The 16,677-nt window shown below is 41.9% G+C and overlaps 1 protein-coding gene across 2 annotated transcripts; it reads right to left on the bottom strand.

Moving 5' to 3' along the window:
* Nucleotides 1-8,267: 8,267 nt before the first annotated feature.
* Nucleotides 8,268-16,584, bottom strand: AP1M1 (adaptor related protein complex 1 subunit mu 1). 2 transcript variants are annotated; one of them, XM_074851422.1, is made up of 12 exons: nucleotides 16,489-16,584; nucleotides 15,679-15,835; nucleotides 15,228-15,295; nucleotides 14,522-14,652; nucleotides 14,230-14,377; nucleotides 13,709-13,835; nucleotides 13,179-13,321; nucleotides 12,276-12,347; nucleotides 11,828-11,986; nucleotides 11,037-11,162; nucleotides 10,763-10,838; nucleotides 8,268-10,155 (listed from the first exon to the last, which is right to left on the bottom strand). In XM_074851422.1, exons 1-12 carry the CDS (start codon nucleotides 16,528-16,530, stop codon nucleotides 10,133-10,135), a joined length of 1,272 nt encoding a protein of 423 aa, XP_074707523.1. In that variant the 5' UTR covers nucleotides 16,531-16,584; the 3' UTR covers nucleotides 8,268-10,132. The 2 variants fall into 2 exon arrangements, with proteins under 2 accessions (XP_074707523.1, XP_074707524.1); XM_074851423.1 differs by lacking the exon at nucleotides 16,489-16,584 and adding an exon at nucleotides 16,157-16,460.
* Nucleotides 16,585-16,677: the final 93 nt, after the last annotated feature.

Genomic DNA, 16,677 nt, shown 5'->3' with positions numbered 1-16,677 from the left:
CAGAAAGTTTGGTTTGCTAAATCTAAGTAGGATGCCTCACCCTTCTCGTGAGCAAAGTGCAGCCGCACTCGCGCTTCCTTCGTAGAAAGCACTGACATTGCACTGGTAGCTCTGGTTAACAGCGACCACTTTTGCCAGGCTCCACCAAAATGTGAACCTTTGCCGGGCACAGCTCAGTCGTGCCCCGTTCCCCAGGCTCCGGCAGGTTTATCCCAAGTTCTTTAAGCTCTGCTTTATAGGACCCGGGCTCAGTGCAGTGCCCTGCTGTGCAAATAACCCCTTCTGCAGCACCTGGGCAGCCTTGGAGAGCAGCACTCGCACCGCCAGGAATAATATCTTGGAGGAAATCTGTTGTGACCGACACCTGCTAATTCCTCCTGTGCCCTGAGATGGCTCCGTATCTGCGAGATGGCCTTAAAACCTTTCCTCTGCTTACGGAGCTTTTTAATGGCTCTGAACTGAAGGCTGTGGCTGATGGGATCCAGCATGGGGCATGATTAAATGTTGGACCATAAAAAGGCACGCTGAGAGCCTCCCTTCAGAAATGCACTATGGATGCAGGGAAAAGCAGCTGTAACATTTACATTGTCTCTCACTCTGTGGGTATGGGGAGAGGGGATGGTCAGAAGCCAGACAACGTGAGGCCAGCATCCCCCACGCAAGCACGAAGCCAACAGCTTCTAACCCATATGGCAAAGGATAGGGTAACCAGTGTACTGGAGAGGGGGAAAGGGGAAAATAGTGGTATTCAGTCCAAAAAAGAGGCAGTATTTCCAGCAGTGGGCTGTGTATGCGTATGGAGGACAGGGAACAGAACATTTTTGGTACCAGCTGCCCAACAAGGCAGGATGGGACAAACCATGCGCTGTCATGTCTTCCCACGCTGCTGGCTTCCCCCGTGCCCTCGCACGACTGCCACTCTCACCCGGGATTCATGCAGGAAACGTGGGTGAGAAGTTCTCTGAGAGCAGACGTAATCCCGCTGTGGGCTGCCCACGGAGGCACCCGGGCACCAGCCTCCCTCCACACGGCGCGCTGACTCAGCACGTGGTGCCCCGCTCTCAGCCGGGGACGTCCCATGGCACCTGCAGGAAATTTAAACTGAGTGTGGAGGTGTGTGGCTTGTCGCGAGGGCAGGAGCTTTGATGAGTTCAGCAGGGGAAAATACCTCGAGGAAGGATTACTCTGAAGCTTTGGAGGCGAGGGACTCCTATGGTCCTTTATACATCACCTTTAACGTAACGCACCGCACAGACGCTGCTCTGTGCCCGCAGACGTGAGCTGCTGCAGCAGCAGTTCCAGGACTGCAGCTTTTGGAGAAGGTGCATCTTTTGGAGGAGATACCCCCATCTTCACGCAAGGACCTCTGAGCCCTCCCCTGCATCAGTTCTTCCAGCAGCAAATACATGCACACAAACACACGCACACATTCTGCTGGAAGCAAACACTTCTCTTCTAACTTGACTTTGCTTAGTTTTAACTTCCAGCCATTGCAGCTGCTGTTTCTTTTCTCTGCTGAATTCGTGTTCCTACCCCAATAAAAAAAAATCTTGTGTTTGCTAACAAAAAAATTTCACTTCATTAATCTAAACCCCTCTGGCTATACTGTCACAAAATACTACTTGGAAAAAAGAAAGCTGCTTCAACACTGCTGCCTCGGAGAGCTCGGTTGCTCACACGCTTAAGCCACGAAGATGAAAACGTTCCCTCCTTTCCCACCACCTCCACCAGCGTGTTGCAAGAGTGAGCAAGAGGGAGAAAAAAAAGCTCTTACAATGCCCCTTCTATGCACTGTGTCAGTCCCTCAGAAATAACTCCTGTTGTCATCAGCCCCTGATATTTTTGGTATTTGACACAATACGTGGAGATAAGTTTGGGGACATAATTTTGCGCTGCAAACCAGAGCCATCCCAGCGCTGCAGCTCCCTGGCTCTCCCAGCACGGCTCTGGCTTTGCCCGGAGACGTCGGGACGTTTTGGGACAGCACTGCCCGGGCAGGCGCAGCACAGCCCGGCGTCGGTGAGGGATGCTGCTTTGTGCCAAAGGAAGCTTGTGGGACCAACCAACTGCTGAAACGAGCCTGCAAACTGCTGAGGGTTTATTTTTTGTGTGTGTGTCTGTGTGTTATAGAATAAAACAGAAAACAAAATCCTGACTTTCCTCATAGAAGTCAGTTTTATCAATAACAAAATCATCTCTTCGCCCATCTCTACCGACAAATTTGCTCTACAGAAATCCCATGGGTTTCTGAAGTCAAGGGGTGTTTAAGAAAAATTGTAATAAGAGTGGAAATTAGAAAATCTGACTTTGGGAACTCTATAAAAGCAGCCATGGATTAGTGCAGTAAAGGGTGTATAGTGCTGTTTATTCTGAAGGATTAAAATGAACCTCCAGTTATTAGAATTTCTCACTCTGCACTTTTCAGGACATATTTTGGGCTATGCTCATGCTGGGGTTTTGTTGTCGTCATTTTTCCCTTCACAGTAATTAGAGTTACTTTGGATCAAAACAGTGACGGCAGCTATGGAAAAAAACACTCCAGCTTTATCGAATGGTCTGAATGAGGTTTGCTATAATCAGCAAGTGGTGTAATTCTGTACAGAATATTAATTGCAATATTGGCCCCCTTCCAGCTCAGCTCTTTACAGCTCCATTTAAATGCTATTTTCTCTGATCTAATACTAGTTTTAGATGTTAGTGGACTTTTTTGCCATTAACTGCATGAGGCAGAAGGGCTGCTCCTTTCAACACATAGATCATTCAGTGCATGGAACGCTTCTTATTTCAGAGCCCAAATATAACATTTTATCATCTAGTGAATCTGAAATTTGCTTGGATAGAGCTCAACCCTGCACCAGAGAAATCTGTGGGTATTTAATGAAAGCTAAACAAGGCCTGCATTGATATGATTTATGGATTCGTTGTTTATTTGCTAAAGGCTTCGTTACAAGACTTATATCACCACGTTAATTACTTGAGATATGTCCATCTGCACTCAAATAATAAAAATATACATATGAACTGTAATGAAATACCACCCTGAACCGTGCAGGGCAAGAAAAATCATTCATGCTGCAACTATAGCAACTACTAAAATAGCAAAGCACACTGATTTCTGACATGAACCTGTTCCTAATGTCCAAAAGACACTGTGTGCTGTGAGCTTTATATACCAGCTCCCAAAATATCCGAGTCCTGATTGGATGAGAAAATACTGTCATGTTCTTGCACCAGGCCAATTACAAAGCTGTAGTTCCTGTGCTGGTAAAGATGTTTCCTGTTGATAACACAAAAGGACAACATAGCACTTAGCTGCTAATGTTATCTGGGACCCTCGTGACCTCTCGGAAACTTTAACAATTGTAGAGTTCACAACACGTAGAAGCGCTCTGTCTTGTGCTTTTGTATTAATAAATAAGCAAGAAAGAAAATAAACACTTGTTCTGCAGCCATGTGCTTGCTACTGGTCAGGGAGTAATTAGAGGTGGCTGGAACGTAGATGAGAGCTCAGCTCTGTTAGCAAAGGGTTCCTACCTCTGGTGTGGGGCAGTGCTTGACTGATAAGTCCTTTTCTAAACAAATACAGTGAAAAGGTGGAATTTCACACTGCAATATTTTCTTTTGTCAATTTTAAACACATTCCTTTTCAACTTTATAGACTGGTTTTTTACGTTTGAAGATGAAAAAGCAGATTTCATTTGTTTATAACATTGGCATTTCTAAACAGACCTCATTCGTATCCTTTCCCCCCAAGCCTTTTTTCCAACTTTTACACTGAAGTCTCTTCAAACTCTTCCTGTCTTTGTAGCTTTGTCGCATCTCCTTGGCCAGACTGCAGCGGTCACGGGTGCGCAGCCTGGAACGCAGCACTCCAGGAGCTTTGTGAAAAAACTTATTGAAAATATAAAACCACAGCTGGATTTGGGCTCTATATTACCTCTTAACCATCTATTTCTAAACCACAGTCGAGATCTACCCAGCACCCAACAGGTTTTTGCCAGCCCACTCACAAAGCCCTTACAACAAAGCCTCCTACATCTTGATATGACAAGAAACTCAGCACCTCTGCTCTCTCCTGGACTTTATGGGATTCTTGAATCCCTCATTCCCTGCTGGTGCAGGAGCACACTTACACCCACCAGAACATGTGTAGAAACCAGCAGCTTCTACAAGCTCTTTAACTAAGGTTTAAAGTGGAATAACTCAGAGTAAAATTTGTCCTCTCTCTGATTTGGAGCATAGGCTCCACACCTGGTTTCCCCAACAGTGCAATCCAGAGCCTGCCCATAAGGAGCCACTCGGCGGAGCCTTCCTTGTGATCCAAGGGGTACAGCAGTGACTTTAACCCAGTGGTTTAAAGATTCATAAATAGCAGATTTAGGGAGTGAACCTAGTCTGCCTGCTTTCCCTAGATATTCTTCTACCCTTCAAAATCTGTCGTGTAACAACCATGCTCCTTCAGATGGTCTAAGAAAGTCTCAAATGAGGTATAGGATGCTCCTTATGAAGGACATTTTAAAAACCTTATAATTGAATATTTGTGCTTTAGTTCTGTGCTGAGAGTGATTCCTTTCAATTCAACTTAAAAGACCCCATCTGCGCTTCACCTATACCTGCCCAACTGGAAGAGCAGAGATAAAACTAGTCAGCGTTTTTCCTTGCTCAATTGTTATTCCTGCTGGAAAGAGGCAGAACTTCTTGCGATAGTTTCCTTTGAGCAGTGCTTATTCACAACAAGGCACAGTGGGAGAGGGTGGGAGGCAGAGTTCATTCATTTTTGTAGCATAACATAGAGCAGATTGTGTTTGGATTTCACTAGATATTTGTTGTTTTACGTTTCTTTGCTTTATATTGGAGAAGGGCCTGCAACAAAACTTTGATCCAAGGTACAAATCCACAGCCAAGATTTGAACTAAGCCTACAAAACTTTCTCCAGAACAGGCCGTAGCCCAGCACGCTGACTTTGGGAGCGTCTTGTTCTTCACGTTGCTGATCATTTGATTCAGGCCTGTTTCTGCTTATTTATTTGACCATCAGCCTGCAAATGAACTTGGAGACTCCAGGTTCAAGTTCGTAATTTTTTGAGAACAACCCAGTGTAATTCCACCTACAGCACAATGAAGTTGCATCAGTGCAATGCTGCAACTGCCAGGGCAGTCAACAAGACCAGAATGAGCACGAAGAGATGCTGGCAGCTTGAAGGGAGAAGAAAAGGAAGGTCATAAGGTTAAGCTGGGCATAAAATTCAAAATTATCCAAAGCCTCTGGTTCAACCAGTCTGCCAAGAACCACAGAGCAGCAGAACAGCTGAAGTGGGAAAAGTGGCTTTAATCTTCCTGTGCAATGCCATTGATTTCGCAGGGCCATCGACAATCTCAATTTCAGATGGCTGTTTGCACCATGTTCCTGGGAACTTAGCCCAGACCGTAGCCTAATAAAACAAGAATCCTTCATTTTCAGGAGAACAAACACAGAATGGAGTGTAGCTACAACTCCTATCTTTAAAAACACATTACGTTTTTGTGTTTAGGAACTGGCGCGCAAGGAGCGGAGCCGGACGCGCTGCTGCCCAGAGCAGTGGTCACGTCGTGAAGGGCCCCCACCCAGAGCTGGCCACGATCCGCACACAGACCCTGCGCGGCCGAAGCCGGAGATCAGAGTTACAGCCCAGTTCACCAGCCCCGGGAAGGGAGGAAATGCAGAAGGACTCAAAGTCTTTAACTAACGCGCTAATGACAAAGTGAAATAACTACAAAAGGGAACCTCCTGCATCTGACTAGAGTGAGAGATGTGACTAACTCCGCTTTCATAAACGCTGAGTCAAGACATTGTGCCGTAACTACAAGAGAAACAAGTTTTATCTGTGTGTAGGGAGGGCATGACTTGTAGAACACTCTGGATTGCACAAAATTCAGTGGAAAACAGGGTTTATGATTGTTTGTGATTTCAGTACAACTTCTCCCGTAGCATAAATGACATTGTCATATAATTAATTACCATAGCAATTAAGATTATTCATATTGTCCCTTAACTTTGCTCTCTCACGCTATTTTCTGCAAGGCCATCAACCCTCACAGTGCCAGGGCTGCTGAAATTACAAACAGCAGTGGGTGTCAACCACAGAGGGGAAAAAGAAAAAAAAAAAGCACCGAACAAATTGCAACATACTGCATTTGGCACAAGATAAAGATAGAGGTGCCAAGGTTTAGCCCATTTCTTGTCACAGAGTATAAATTCAGAAATAAACAGGTGCAATCTCTTAACCCAAGACAAACCCACTATGGATAAAGTCTATCTATGTGTAGGAATGTTTTGTAGGCAAACCCAGCTCAGATTAGAGGCAGGAAGGAAATATAAGCAACCCCAACAGTATACAGGAATAAAAGCACGGCAGTGAGGAGTGAGGGTAGGAACACATAAGAGAAAACCAACAAAAGACCCACTCCAGCTGGAAGACAGAGGTGGGATGAAGCTTTTTTAATGCACCCGTCTTATTTGATTGGGAGGTAGGTTCTGCCTTCTTTTACCAAGACAAAACCAGTTTTCTCTAGAGGTAATCAAGGGGGGGTGTGGGGAACCCCACATTCTCTCTCTCATATGTTGTATCAAACAGGAGCTTCCAGACCACCAGCTGAGTCTTAATTTCTGACCCAGCAATGCCCAACCCCACCAAGGTACAACTCCGAGTAGCTGCTCCTGTGGCACTGCGGAGCGGCTCGTCCCTTCCCTTTGTGCCGATGCCCTCTCCGCTGTCTCACAGGGTTGCCCTTATCAGCCACAGGAGAGTAACAGAAATAAAAACGTTAAGAGAGAACTGTCAAATAATTGAGAAGTTACTGAACTCCAAAAATCATATTGCATAAGCCGAAAAAAAAAAAAATCATAGGTTTGTGGGTTTTTTAATGAACTCACAAGAACTAAACCGAATACCTTGCAAATCAAGTGACACATTTTGCACCTAGGGTGTGAGCGTACGACTCTCAGGTAATTACTGGGGAGCACGCAGCATGCTCAGAATGCCATCTACTGGCAGAACTGGCCGTGGGGGGAGGATCAAAAAAGAAACACGTAGTAGTTTGTTGCAATCTTTCATTCTAAGAAAGCCAAGATACACACACGCACCACTACAGGAAGTAAAACTACCTATTGACTCCGGTGGGGGAGCGCCGCTGACGCACCTTGAGGAACAGCTATCTAATCTGTTCGCAATTAAATAATGCGTAAACGAGGTTACAGTTGTGCGTGCAGGGGAGGGAGAGGGGGATGCTTCCTGCTGGTGGAATCGTCTGAGCCAGCAGGTCGTGTCCAGGATAGAGCAGGGGAAAACACACTTAAGATTGCTCAGAAAAACCCAGCCTGCTTCTCACCTCATCACAAAAACAAGGCTGTGGAGAACACTGAAACATTGCTGGCTTTGTATTAGGAATAGAAACGCGTTCTAAGTTTAGTCTTTTAATGTTCCAAATTCCAGATAACACAGCTATGAAACCACGTCAAGATGGAAACACCGATGAGACACTTTACTGCTTATTTGAATTATGCAAATTGTCTTTTAAAAGTATTTTATGTTAGGCACTTACCTGTAACATAGTGACAAACCATCAAATTTACATTTTTCCACGTTAGGCAGAGAAGAGAAACCATCAAGATAAGGACTGAGCAGTTGCTCTAAGAACAAAACTTACAAAAAAAAAAAATTTACTCCTTGGACAAGAGCTAGTGCTAGAATAAGATCACAGCTGGTCCTGCCTTTATGCCTGCGTAAGTACACCGGGACCCTGGATGAGATGAAGAACTGGATTTTTTTCTTTTGCTTTCTGAAACAGAGGGTGCTAATAAGCACTGATTTTACAATGCATGGGCAAATTTTGCTGAGAACAATAGAAAAGATTTTGCCAGTATTTGGTAAGTAAATCAGGAATATGAATACTCTCTGCTTTTATGAAGTTCAGTTCCACTTATCCAGGCCTCACAGCAGAACAACTGAAGGTACTCTAGAGGCTACAGCTTGCTGTAAATCAAACTGAAAAAAAAGAGCAAGTGAAGTTCAACTGATTCAAAGAGGACTTTCTGCCCTTTATTACTTCCTGCACAAGCACAGCTGATGCCCCACTGTCAAAACAGAGTAAAATTTGGACAAATTATGAGAAAACACTGTTCTGGTGCACAAGATGCAACCTTCAACAGGAAAACAAATGAAGCTATTAAAGTCACATTTTACAGGCAAATAATTGAACACTTTGAAGAACAGAGCCATCAGAAAGTGATTTGTCAACCAGTTACAGTTTTAATATAAAAATGTTTAGTCCAGTCATAAGCTTAATTGTTCAAATGAAAATGAGTAGTGGGACCAAAATCTTGAACAAGATGATTTAATTTGTTTCAACATCAAGCTTGTTGGGTGACAAATACAGTAACCTTACTCCAGAATACACACGTCCACACCTCGCGTTGCCTAACCAGAGGTCTGGTTATTGCCTAGATACCTCCAGGGATCGGTCCCTTCCGAGGCAGATCTTCCCGTAATGTTACAGCACCTGCATCTCTGGGGAACAGTTGATTTTTTGCTAATAGTATATACTGTGTACACAGGTGTATCTCTATATATAGTCTACAAGGATTTAGTGGGGACAATGAAATATCTTCTCAATCTTGTGGGTGAGTCAAGGACTGTCAGAGAGGTGTGGAGAACCTTGCGCACGGTGTATCACATCACGTTTGCAGACATGTATTTAGATATTGATGGTTTTGGTTTCGCATCTGTCAGGAGGACTAAATTCAAACCAAAATGTTCTAAAAATTGTTTAAAGAAAATACTGATAACCGTCAAAATTCTTCTGAAAAATCAAAATAATTATGTACACCCATGCCAATCTTAGCTTCTCAGAAAAAAATGAGATGGCATGTAAAAAAAATAATACCTTTAAGTATAACATTCTGAACTGTTACCCATTCTGCCAGGAAGTTATAGTAATAGCTGTTTACAAATGGAAAAGACTGAGAAAGAAAGCATCCCCCTTAGGGCAAATAAAGTTAAACAATTCTAGTGAACTACAGCAAAAGAGGCAAACATTTGCCCTAAATTAACACAAAGGCAAGCTGGAACAAAGATGGCAACTGTATTTTTATCAGCCTCTTCATAAACAATTTTCAGGAAGAGGTTGCAGTATTATCTGGAAAAATAATGATAATAAACCACAATCTTCCTACCAAATTTCATCACCTCCAAAATTGTTTTGGTCTTTTTTTAATAATTAATCTACATATTACAGTTTTGAACTTGTTTTACAAATAGAAATTAAAAAAAAAAAAGCAAATACTAGTCAATTGGCATAGGGTTTCCATGCCCTAAGGGTATTACAGGGTTGAAACTCTTCCATCTGCATTTCGACTATCTTGAGCTAGCAATCATCATGCTTCCACAGAGGTGCTCCCAGAGACATTTACTTCTGTGATCTCTTGTCCTCAGTTAACTTAGTCTTTAACAAACCCATATTTTTGTTTCCAAACCCTTCACTTGAAGTTGTTCTGTCAGATTAATTGGTTTGAAACCATGCAAAAAGAGCCAATAGTATTTTGGGAGTTGAGATACTTTTAACTCATATTCTGCAAATTTTTATAAGTTAACAGAGCTTTGAATGAGTTAAGGCACCCATATGCCCAGAAAAAAATAAATACCTTGGGCTAAATACAACTAAGTGTTCAGCAGTCATTTAATTGCACAATCGTCTCCCTAATTTGTAGCATAATGCTGCCAATGTCTTTAGAGATCCTAAAATACGAATACTAGAAATTTTGCGAATGTAACGGACAAGGCATTGACAAGACATTCTCAAGGTTCATTCTGTATTCCTGGCTCCTCAAGGTAACTGCTACTCCTAATGTAATTAGCATTTAGCAGCAAGATCAGCATGTTCTAAGAATGAAATAAATATTCACGCAATCAATACTAATGGTTCAAATGCTCAAACACATTATTGAAAACAGTAATTTTCCAATCTTTCTCCTGCCAATCCAAGATTGCAGAAACAAGACCCTTGGCAACAACATTCACAGCTCTCAGTACCACAGAAGCTTCTGCAAACAAATTCTAGGCCTGAAGTTTTGTCGTCTGTGGTGCCTACGAGGTGTTTTACTGTGTTCGAAGCTGGTAGTCTGCAAAAAGGAAAAAAACAAAAAGCCAGTTTTAGTAACCTGTCTCACTAAAGGCAGTAAAGCAGATCAGCAAATTGTGATGAAGCAATATAAAATAAAACCAGATTTTTGTGTAGAATGGCCATGAAAATGGGCTCTGAAGCAATTAAGGTAACTGCAGGCATTCGTGCTTCCAAGCCGGTTAGTTAGCAGAAACAAAGAAAAAAAAAAACAAAACCAACCAACAAAAAAAACCTCCCACTGCTTTTACTCGCAAATGATCTAGTACCTTTTAGTAGACAGTGTCTTATGCATCTTAAAGCTGGCAGAATGATGTGTGTAAGCAATTTCTTTTTAATTTTCTATTTCAAAAATCTCACTGAATCCCAGCTTAATTACAAAATCCTGGAACAGCATTACTGAACTATCCCACTGGGTCTTTCATTCAGACATCAAAAAAGGTGACTGGAAAAAGCAGCACACCTTAATCTAACACATATCTAAACCATACAGTTTGATAATCAAGGACACGAGCAAACTGGTTTTGTGTGTTTTGATTTGTAGGTGTATGCTGGAGAAACAAAACATGCAAGTTGGAGACATCTACAGTCTCTTGCCTTCCATTTACCTCCATTCTGGGTAATGTAACGAACCCACGGGAGAGCCTGATAGCCACTCTTCTCAATTATCTTCAAGTAGCGAACCTGGAAAGAAAGATGTGTTCAGAAATCAAATTTCCCATTTCCGCCAAACGGTATTTAGCAAAAAAGAAAAAAAAAATTTGGTCAAAAATGTGTTTTATGGATAACATTGAACAGGAATTATCAAGAAGATGAGAAAAAACTTGCATGTGAAGAGCCTGGCGTGTTAACTTATCAGTACTGCTATTTGCAACTACTAACCTGGATTCCTGAAGTGGTGAAATACGGAATCTCAAACTTTACACTAATGGGGGGTTTTCCTTCCTTATCTTCAGCTTCAACACTTGGAAGTCCAAAGTGAGCTCTCATCAGGTATTCTTTTCCACCCTACCCAAAAGGGACATTTTTTTCTTGAAACAAAAAAATAAAAAAACCCTTGCCACAATACACATGATTTTCTTAATGTCAAATTGTTGAACTCCACTATTCATTTCAGCTCTTCTCTAGGGCTTAAAAGTGAACATTTGTTTTTATTTTAAACTACTTTTTTTTTTTTTTTTAAGATGCAGATCAAATTAAGACCAGCTTCATACTCAAAGACGAGAGGAAAATAAAAAAAAAAAGTTCAGTTTTTTTGGTGCCACTGACCATTCTGATTGCGTGGTGACAGACTGCTGTACTACCACCCCATCAACATTTGCAAGAGCTCATGCTCATGGAACCACCCAAGAAGCACAATCTGACAAACTGAAACAGCTGCTGCTAAATCGAGGCCAAGGGATTACACCATCCTCAGACATCGCTCAAAAATCTGCTCTCTAACCCAGTTCTGAAAAACTATCCCAGTTAAAAACAAAACAAAAAAAAATATAAACAACAGTATCTCAAACATTTATTAGCACGTTCCAAGCCCTCATCCAAGGGGGAAGAGGAAGGGGTCAGTACTACTTGTCTGATAACTATTAGAATTTGCTTTAGGCAGAGTATGAACGTGCATAAAATATTAAGTAATTATTACACTATTAGGCAATAAGACTAAAAATAACACTTACTGGAAAAGATTTAATGGACCAGACAATTTCACTGTTCTCTGGAACCCATTTGACACTTCCAACAGTGGTTTTAAACTTTGGCGAGTCCGCATCGTTTGGAACTGGAATGTGAATCTCCACATTGTTGGCAGTTGATCTACGCTTAAATTGACTTTTTGCCTAAAGAAGAAAGAAAAAAGTAAAAATCAGAAAAACAGGCCTCTAAATATTTCCATTATCCTAGTGAGTTCAGAGAGCTGAGAGACACAATCCCCTCCACCCCAACCTACGTACTGAGAAACAGAACTGTAACACAGAGATCATAACTTACAAACGAAGTTTTTGAAAAGATGCAAGTCCCACAGAAATACTAAATACTTGTACAAAAATGCACAGACTGGTGGTCAAGCTTTGAAAACAAATGAAAGAGAAGACTAAAATTAGCCAGAATTATTTTAGAACTTCTGACCTTGATCATGTATTCGATGCGGCTGTGGGAATGTTTTTCAATCACAGACTCAATCCAGATCAGTGGTTTTACCTAATGGGGAAAAACACTTCACAGCTGTAGGTTTTACTTTGACACGGTCATGAAAACGTTGCTTCCCCATAAAGCTACACTCAACATGGGAACCCCACAGAAAACAGAAAGTCTGTGGTGTTCAAAATGACAAACAAGTTGTGTCCTTATTTAAAAAAAAAAAAAAAATTATACAAATGAGCAAGTGTTGATATACTAATGATCAAGTGTTGCAAGAATTACAGGCTTAAAAAGGTATGTCTCAGACTAAGCCCTAATAACAAACACTTGCATTCCAAAATATTTAGTAATTTAACACGCTAGGGACTGAACTATGACAAGCCCTAAAAACAACTCTAATGCAAACTACTCCCCTTAAAATAAAAAATACTAAACTTTTTATTTGTTGTCTCCTGTCACAGTTGCATATCACAGACCTTCTCTATATTGAATTTTTCCTTTTCTGAAAGGAAAGCTATCCTTACCACTGTGGCTAGCATACTCTAATAAAATTAAATCACATAAACACTGCTGTTGTCAAGCACAATGAATTGCTACACTGCCATTTCATCATGTACTTAGCTTAAAAAAAAAAAAAATCATCACAGGAACGGTTATTTCAGAACCAGTTTCAATAGTAGTTGAAAAGACAGAGACTTACTGCCAAGTTATTTCTAAACTCATTCTTACTTCCTCCAAAAAGAGCACAAAGCTTTGCTATTAACGGTTGACTTGAAAACTACTATGCTGCCCATACTTTAAGGAAAAAAAAAAAATAAGGGAAAGCTGTTAGCAATTTTGCCTACAATCTAAAACATTATCATATAAAAAAATGCAAACATCCAGACTTACATGGGTATTAAGACGATATGACATGAGTTCAAACTCTCCATCAGGCGGAATGAAAGAAATTGTCCTGTCGTTTTCAAAGCGAGAGAGACGAACACACTGGTGAAACTTTACATCTTCCAGTTCTACTGATTTACTTTTGCCACCTAGCAGAAAATACACATTTCAAGGTGCTACGCAAATTCTGTCCGATGCCTCATCACAGGCAGTTACACACCAAAGCAGTTGTCTGCTGACATTCCTCCCTTTTAGCCAATCCTTTTTTCAGCTTGCTATAGGTTTTTAGGACTACAGAAGTCCCAGAGAAAAGAAGAGATGAGGAAGCCCTGATGGTTACCACCTATTACCATGGTGTTCCATCTTTGCTTGGTACTGTCACACACACACAAGAGCTGATGAGGTTTTCTACACTGATAAAGGGAGTATTTCTATAATCTCAGAACAAATCCTTTTCGTCGAACCTCAAGCGTTCCAAAACTTAAGACTCCAGATAACATCTTTCATGATTATCGAGATACCACTGAAATACTCACGGCCTGTATTATCAAAGAGAACTTTGTCATTTAAACCAAGGCGCAGCTCTGGCATTCCCGAGAGAAAGACTCGCATTTTAATGGATCCAACGATCTCACTCCGTAGTACATTTCCGTTGGCACTGACCTAACAAAAACAAAAAGAAAGGTAAGATTGCTCCCATGTGATATGCTGTGACATCCCACAATGCTCTCACCCCATCCCCACATCCCAAGCTCTCTTGGATGTTTTTCTCCGAAGAAATTAACCCAGTAGAATAGAATTAGATCAGGGAGGTGATGGGCACAGACGGAGGGGGAAAGGATGTACCAAAAATCTGCAGTATGTCCAAGTAAAGCATTATTTGTCCTCTGGATGTCCTTACGGGTGCTCAGTCTTAACGACTGACGTTGTTTTGAGCATCACAGTACACTAGCCACAGTCAGTCGGACTTGTTAATTGTACCCTTGCAGGCTTTCAGACAATAAGCCCTTTCCAACACTTCCTATTAGAATTCTCATTTCAAGTTAATGGTACTCACCAAAAGGTTAACGGACTCTATAACATCCAGGAACACTTCATTTTTCCTGTATTTTATCCCTTCCGATCTCCATGAAACAGCATTGGTAACTGTGGCAGGTGGACGTGGAGCTCCAGTTTCAAGTTTGTGACCTTCCTGAGTGATGTACCTTTACAGCCACATAATTGGTATGAAAAAAATGAAAATTAATTTTTCTGACAACTAGACCAAGCCGAAACGTTTGTTTGCTTATGGAAGAATGCTCAAAACTTTCCAAGGAGTTTGTCATTAAGTGATGCAGAATGATACTTACTCTTGTAAAATTTTACTATCGGTGGTTTGTGGATAACCAAAATCCATAAGCTCATCTAACAACTCATAAATAATAACAAAATTATCCCTAATGCTCTCTTCTTCCAACTCCTTGAAATATTCAGAAAAAACCTGGAACAAAATGACAGGAGGGAGGGGAAGAAGAACATTAACTGAGGAAGAATGTATTCTTGAATGTTCAGAATGTATTCTTACATCTAAAATAATAATTTTTTAAAAGTCCCAAACCAAACCCTGTAACTCACAAACAGCATTCTGTTCAGAAGATCAGCCTCAGAAAACCCACCTCAATTAAAAGCTAGAGAATCTTAGTAGGAACTCTAAGCGTTATGAAAAATATTTATTCTGGAGAAAATATTTTTCATGCCAGGTACAGACGAACCAAAGGCAGAATCTATATGATAAGCCACTACTCATGCATCAAGTTCACAATTCTCCTCTGTGTTCTCAGGTCTTGTGCAACTACTTACAGCATTGTGTCACATCCTTTGCCTACTCAGCTACAAAATATCAATTCCATTATTAGTGGTTAGGAAGATAGTTCTACAAAATAATCAAATATGAAGTAAAAATGCTATTACCATAAAGTTCTTTAAAAATGTGAAAGCTTTATGCACGTCTATTTAGAGCAGATTTAGGGTGAACTGAAAAGACAACAGAGGTTACTTTTGAAATGTCACACTCACCTGAACTACTTTATATAAAAATGAAAACACCAGTGATACACAAGCATTTTTCTTAGAAGTTGCAACAACTGATAAAGGATGTTCAGGAACATGCATTCAGAGACACCATTCAAAAAAATGTTAGTTACTAAGTGCATTTTTAAAAGCCTTAGGCAACTAGGGTTGGCCAAAAACCTATGAGTTATTTAATTAACAATACCTCTGGCCTAACAAAATATGAAGATAAACATTCCAAAAATAATTTATGAGAGTAAAATTAACAGAAATACTTTTCTACATCCTGTGCTGCCGGTGCACCTTACACTATGTAAAGCATAAAACGACTTTATCTAACAGAGCCTCCCCCTTTCACTGTGCCCATTCTCAAGGTTTGCATTTAGACACAAACCACATTAATGCAGCAGCACTTGGCATGTCAGCATCTGTGAGCTACGTGCAGTACAAAGGATACGATATAGGTTGTTATGTTTAATCCACATAAAACGAACTCCTCCATGTGCTAGAATAGGAGAAAGTGTCCCCTCTTCTTCCTTTTCCATAAGGATTGGCATGAAATGCTCCACCTCTGACATGTCCACATCTCCACGGTAATTCCGACAGATAAGAACCTATAAAGAGAAGAACAAAATCCTTCAATTTTTTTTTTCTCTTTCACGAGGTGATGTTACCATGCAAGACCAACACACAAGGTATTTGGAAGGCCTCTTTAAGTAACTTTTAAAAAGTCGCCAAGCTTTACTCTAGCCTTTATCCATATTACAAATGCAAATCACAATGCCAAAATACTTCGCTGATTAGAATGTAAATCCTAATCTTTCACTGCAAACTCATGTATTTATATTTTCCAGAGTTATTCTTCAGCTTTGCCGCACACACCCTAATAATGCTTTTAAGATGGGAAAACATACAACTCCTCTGAGACAAACTACCTCCAGTTACGGCAGAGATTAATTACCCCCGGCGGGATGCCCAGGGGCCCTGCTGGCGCATCTATCAGCTGCCGCCTCCCTCAGCATCCGTAACGGCGGAGACACGGGCCACGGCTCCCCTGTCACAGCAAGGACCCGCAGTGCCACGCAGAGCTGGGGCTGGCACCAGGGAGCTGCCGGGGAGGGGACAGCGGCTCCCGCAGACCCCAGCAAGGCCCGGGGGACCCCCGCCATGCCGGGGCCCCTCACGGCGCGGAGCGTGCCCGACGCCCTCAGCAGCCCGGGGCGAGGGAGGCCCCTCCACTTCGGCCCCGCCGCTCCCCGGGCCTCACCTTCCCCTTCAGGTCCAGCACGTAGACGGCACTGGCCGACATCGCCCCACCGCCCCCCGCCCGGGCCGCCGTGTCTCCGGCCGCAGACGCCGCGACTTCCGCTTCCGGCAGGAAGTGACGAAACGAGGAGAGATACGGCTGCTGCGGGGAGAGACGCGCGCAGGGCTCGGCAGCGGAAGAATACCTTAA

The sequence above is a fragment of the Strix uralensis genome, chromosome 27 (assembly GCF_047716275.1).
Source record: "Strix uralensis isolate ZFMK-TIS-50842 chromosome 27, bStrUra1, whole genome shotgun sequence".
NCBI lineage: Eukaryota > Metazoa > Chordata > Aves > Strigiformes > Strigidae > Strix > Strix uralensis.
The sequence above is the reverse complement of the archived record's forward strand: the minus strand, read 5'-3'. Positions and strand labels throughout refer to the sequence as shown.